At 38.4% G+C, this 6,304-nt stretch overlaps 1 protein-coding gene across 1 annotated transcript; it reads right to left on the bottom strand.

Moving 5' to 3' along the window:
- Positions 1-4,450: 4,450 nt before the first annotated feature.
- LOC119807117 (cytochrome c oxidase subunit 7B2, mitochondrial) lies at positions 4,451-4,696 on the bottom strand. Its single transcript, XM_038319265.1, has one exon. The coding sequence runs from the start codon at positions 4,694-4,696 to the stop codon at positions 4,451-4,453; it is 246 nt and encodes an 81-aa protein (XP_038175193.1).
- Positions 4,697-6,304: the final 1,608 nt, after the last annotated feature.

Here is a 6,304-nt window from a genome sequence, read left to right as displayed (position 1 = left end):
TGTGTGAAGAAAGGCCATATCAATAAACCAGAAGTCAAGAGATACTGACAACCCACACTGTCTCACAATGAAAAATGATTTCCGTGCTGTCACATTTTCCTTTATGCAAACATGGTGGTAGAAGTGAATGGGAAAAAAGGTGCTCTATGTTAATGAGAGATGTTTTCTTATGGGACTTTGAAAGGGTGCATGCTTCTGGGTTCAGCCTAACAGGAAGAAGAACTATCTGAAATACTCCATAGATAATACATGTGGATTTTATATATTTAGTATGCCGTAATATGTTGTACAGAACTCTTTCACATTAGTGTATGTCTCTCTCTCTCTCTCTCTCTCTCTCTCTCTCTCTCTGTGTGTGTGTGTGTGTGTGTGTGTGTGTGTGTGTGTGTGTGGCCTTAGACAGGAAATTGCATAAAAAATGGCTATTTTGCTCTAGGTATTTGGCTACAATTTTATGAGAAAAAAAACCTTGCAAATAACATGAATAAAACAAGAAAAAGACTGCCTCATGTACACTCTCCACCAGTTTCAAGGACAAAGCCTTTAATGTATGGACCTTGTTGTGACATTCAATATATAAGCCACAGCACCTTTCCTTTTCTGTAACTTCAGGGAATGGCTAGTTAAATATGGAAAAATCCTGAGAGAAAAGGGAAGAAAGCATGGAAAACCAATGACTTTACACTTCAAAGATTGGGTAGAGTACTGTAGTAGCCTGTGTTCCTTACCCTTAAACTTCCAGCTTGCTTCACTGACAAGAAGAAAGAGCTAAACCTAGACTCCCACTAGGTTTTCTCCTTTGAGTTATGCTATAGAGATTAATACTTTGCATTGGTATGAATCTTGGTTTATTGATACAAATTTAAGGTCAATTTTGTTATATGTATATTTCTGATCAATTAAGGTATTGTGTTTATGCAGGTCATTTAAAAATATAATGTATAGTTAAGAAATATAGATTAATAGATAGTCATTTATAATAGCAAACTTGTATAGACTGATAGTCATTTATAACAGCCAAACTTGTAGTCATGTTATATTTCCTAGAGGTACAGAAATATATTTCAGATGGATAGGTATTCTTCATATCTTTCAGAGATGTACAGGATATGGCATTTAAAATGTTTTAAGAACTCAGAATTTCCTCAAGAATGAGACATGGCTGCTTCTGTCTGCATCAATTACTTCAGCAAGATTGATGGGCATTGAAGAAACTCATTATGGAATTTGTCTTGAAAGTGTCAAGGCCAGCCATCTGGGCAAGAAGGTGCTCTTGCCTGGCCTGCTTGATGTATGCTGTATAAACTGGACTTGTAGGACCGACAGAAAAATAGACTGCTAAAGTTGCCTAAAGAAGGTAAGATGGTCCTTCAGAGTTCCTGCTTCTTGAGTCTGCCAGACATTCTATAGGTCACAGAAGAAAGTGACAGACAAACTAACAATTCAGGCTGAACTGTCTTTGAAATTTCCTGCTTTATGGAAAAGTCTGCCAGATACTATGGGTCTGTAGGTTGAAGATGGATGCCCTAATGTTACAGGAGAACATCGGTAGACTGTCTAGGCAGCAAGATGTATCTGTTAAATCTAGAGTTGTGGAAGTCTCTTACAGTGCACTTCCAGTTATGAGGTAAATTATCCTTCTGGGGTCTTTGAAGAGTTGAAAAAAGATAGTTTTAGCTTTCTAAGTTATGATAAATGATAAATTAGATACAAAACTTTAGACTAATAAAGATAGGACAGATGATAGAGTATTTTCCTTGATTTGTCTAATAAAAATGGAATAAATATTTTAACTACAAGACTTGTTTGATTCCTTTTCTGTTATATGTAATTTTACTATGTTAAAGTTAAAATCTTCCTTTTAATTTAGACAGAAAAGGAAAGATGATGCGGGATTCCCCTCTGTATGCTATGAGTATGTTTCATTACAACTGGCTAATAAAGAAACTGTTTTGGGCCTATGGCAGGACAGAATAAAGCCAGGCAGCAAATCTGAACAGAGATATAAAGAGAAAGTAGTGGAGTCAAAAAGACTCCATATAGCTCCAGAAGGAGACAGACACCCCAGAACCTTGCTGGTAAACCATAAGCCTCGTGGTAAATATAAAGCAATAGAAATGGGTTAATTTACGATGTAAGAGTTAGTTAATAAGAAGCCCAAGCTACTGGCCAAGCAATGTTGCAATTAACATGGTTTCTGTGTTTTATTTTGATCTGAGGAACCAGGAATCAAACAAGCAGCTTCTGTCAAAAGAGTTAAGGTAAGTTAAGGCCAGGTAAGTATGCAGGACCATTGTGAAGTTATCACCATCTCCTATACGTCATCAACATATCTTAGTGACTAACAAGAGTACATCCCAATTTAAATTCATGGTTTCAGCACAAGTGTCCCAAATCCAGTTGGGCCTAGTTCTCTCCTACTTCACATGCATCATTCCTCCTTCCTTGAGAATAGCTGTCAGACCTATAGACACAGAATTCTTGTAGTGATTTCTCCATCACCTACCACATTTGTATTCATCCTCACTCCCGTAATTAATTCTGTATTCTACATTATTCATATTCCTTTTCTGCTCACCAGAGTAAATCCCACCTGATCCAATCAGTATACAGACTACCTAAATTCTATCAATAAGTAAGGCAAACATATAAACAGAAAAAACAAAAACTCAGTTTACAAAATAGAGAAAAACAGGGTGGGGTGGGGGAAACAGATTGAAGCATGAGCTACTGTTCGGACCTTCAACGGATCAGATATTAAAATTTTAGACAACTTTCACCATTGTACAGGAAGAATTAGAAATATTCCCAGAACACAATAGAAACAGTCTCTACAACATTCCAATTCTGCATCCATCAAAGATCCAAGAAGGCACAGACTCCCTAGGATTGCAAAAGCACTCATCTGTAAGGTAACCACACCCTTGCACTAGTCTAATGCCTTCTGCTGAACTACTGGCTTGATTTAATTACTTTCTTTTGAACAGAATATATGACAGGGGTGATAATAATGGGTTGTAATAAAGATTCAAGAGGAAAAGCGAGGAAAGTTACTATTTTATTATGATTTTACCTTTGGTGATTCCCACATGACTAAGATGTGATCTACCCACACACATCCTACAATGTCTTGAGACATGTCAACAACAAGGTGAGTGGATCTGTAGTGGGTGCTTACTCTTGCCCGAGATGAACTCAGCTCTTTCTGAATGCTGTGTAGAAATATGAGCTCCTGCACCATAAAGTCCATCCCCGTCATCCTCTGATTCTTGACTGACAAAAAAAATGTGAGTCTGCAAATGTTTTATGGGAAGAAGTTTCAGAGTAATTTGTAAAATGAAACATAATTAAAATAGTCTCGAATAATGTAATTACAACCCTCAGTGGAAATCAAACTCCTATTTTAATTTTTTAATGAATGTGTGCTATGATTACCTATAGTCACCCATTTATTCATCATTTCAATGTAATTGAAAGCCTCATCTACCAGATCCTGTTCTGACTACAAAATCACAAAAAGCATTTGAAACCTAAGATCTTACAGAGTTTTGCAAACAAATAATAAAGAAGGGTAAAAACTGTCCTGAAATTCAGATAGTGAAAAGGGCTATTCAGAAACGAGGCTAGGGGAGTAAGAGAGAGACAGAAAGCAAGGCCAAAACCAAAGATGGGTTTTTTGTTTGTTTTTTGAGACAGGGTTCTCTATGTAATCCTGTCTGTCCTGGAACTCAGTCTGTAGACCATGCTTGGCTTGAATTCAGAGATTTGCCTGCCTCTGCCACCTGAGGGTTGAGACAGCAGAACACTCTGAAAACATGACATGTGAGCAAAACCAAGAAGTTATGAAGAAGTGATTCAAATATAAAAAGTGCATCCCATGTACAAGAAAGAAACAAAAGCATCTAGATGCAGGAGGTAAAATGCCATTGCAGCATCCAGAGCCATTTTTCCTATGTAAGAGCTTGGACTCCAGAGACAAATGAGTTTCTGGATTTAAAAGATGGGAGTGACGTCAGAACAGCTTTAAGATTACCTTGACTGTTGAAAAACTGCATCATGATGAGGGAGGGATCAGGTCAAGGGATTAGACGATGCGCAGAAAAGCAGAAAAGTAACGAAGAAGTTTGGGTATCAATGTCAATGAAAGTATGGTGGTACAGACCTGAGTGGGAACGAGAAAGGGCACCCTAGAATAAGTCATTAAATCAGAAGAACTTGTTGTTTTAAAATTCTACTTTTTAAAAACATAATATTCACACTCGCTGGTGTCTCCATCACAGCTAGTGCATTCTAGGAGCTAGCATTCTTCCAGAAAATAAATGATAGCTTTGATGACTTGTTAGAACTTTCAAATGAATTTTATTTCTTTTGTTATGCTATATTTAATTAGCAAAGCATTTCCATGACAAGTTTGTTTTGAGACAACTCTGCATTATGATATCTGAAATAATTACTTATTCTTCCACTCTTTTGGGGTAACTCTGCCAACAGGAGACAGGTTCCATTGTACACCCATCTGTGTAATATAAAACAAAAATCCAACAAAACAGAAAACGGATCCACTAATTAGCAGCATATTGCCGTACTTGTCATGAAAATCCGATGAGGGCTTTGTGTGGCCCTGTCTTGCCACAATTTGCCGAACACTTTGAATCTTGAGATGGTTTAGTGCATATCTGGCCAAAGGAAACATCATGACGTGTGATATGATTACTATTGATTGCAGCAATGGGTCTATTTCTAGTGACCTAGAAGACAAAACAACATGCAATGACATTTGATCTGATTTGTTTCTTCTGAATGTTTCATCTATGCCCTTAGGTTCCCAAGAACAATAATAAGTATTATGAGGGTTCCAAATTTCCAGTGCAGACTTCAACTTTTTTCCAGTTTATTGTTTGAGACAAAAGTTTCTCATTGCACCTCCTAGTGGTTCCATCTATACTGTCTGGCTGAGAGTCCAGGATCACCCGTCTGTCTCCCACAGCTGGAATCAGACATGCACATGGCCACTTACAGTATTCCCATGACTGCTAGGGGTCTGGACTCGGGTCCTTGTGCTACGCAGTAAGTATTCTTCTACCCCAAAAGCTGTCTCTCCAAATTCAAGAACGTGACTTTCAGATCATGATGTCTGGATCCTAATTTCAGCTAAGCCACTGATTGCCCGCATACATTTGAACGTTACTGAAAGTCCCTTTGTTTCACCTCCAATGTCAAGTTGAGATAGCAGTCTGTAAGGACTGCATGTAATAACACAAAGAACAACAAAGTAGACAGCTTAGATTTTTCTTCCTCATCAAAAACATGCAAAGGTTTCTCTATGGGCAGAGTCTAGACTTAACCAGCATGCCCAAGCCAGCTAATAGGACCATTCCCTGCACATTACACTAGTTGAATATCTTTTCTAAAAATATACTATACATCCTAGGTTTCCATCAGAAACAGCATCATCTCTCTCTTCTGTTCTTTTATTTTTCTCTATGGCCATTAGGAAAGAGCAGGATCAGAGAATAGCATGATAACTATGTCACTGTCTCACACCTTCAGCTTTATAACAAACTGACTTCATTACTCCCCACATCGAAAAGTTGCAACCCACACTTTACCTCCACTGACATTAGCTGCATACCATTATAATGTATTTTGTTCTTTAGCTATCCCTTTATGAAGCTCTTTCATCTATCTTGATTTTTCTTAAAATTAAATTGGCTTTTATGATTAAGAATTTCCCTTTAAAAATTCCTCTTCATGGATAAAGATGGAGTTGCGGGAGAGACTAAGAGGAAAATCAAGAAAAGAGATATCTTAATAGAGGGAGCCATTATGGGGTTAGGAAGAAACCTGGTGCTAGGAAAACTTCCAGGAACCCACAAGGATGACCCCAGCTAAGACTCCTAGCAATAGTGGAGAGGATTGATGAAAGGGCTTTCCCCTTTAATCAGATTAGTGAGGACATTAATTGTCATCACAGAACCTACATCCAGTTACTGATGGAACAGATGCAGTGACCTATAGCCAAGCACTGGGCTCAGCTCCTGCTGTGCAGCTGAAGAGAGGGAGGAAGAACCACAAAGCAAGGGGAATCAAGAATATGATGGAGAAAACCACAGAGACAGCCTTACTGAGCTAGTGGGAGCTCACGGACTATGGACTGAGACTGGGGAACATACATGGGACCCAATTAGACCCTCTCTATGTGGGTGACAATTATGTGGCTTGATCTGTTGGGAGGCATTGGCAGTGACACCAGGACCTATCGCAGGTGCATGAACTGGCTTTCTGAAGCCCATTCCCTATGGTG

The sequence above is a fragment of the Arvicola amphibius genome, chromosome 1, assembly GCF_903992535.2.
Source record: "Arvicola amphibius chromosome 1, mArvAmp1.2, whole genome shotgun sequence".
Taxonomy (NCBI): Eukaryota; Metazoa; Chordata; class Mammalia; order Rodentia; family Cricetidae; genus Arvicola; species Arvicola amphibius.
This window is presented reverse-complemented; position numbering and strand designations above follow the sequence as displayed.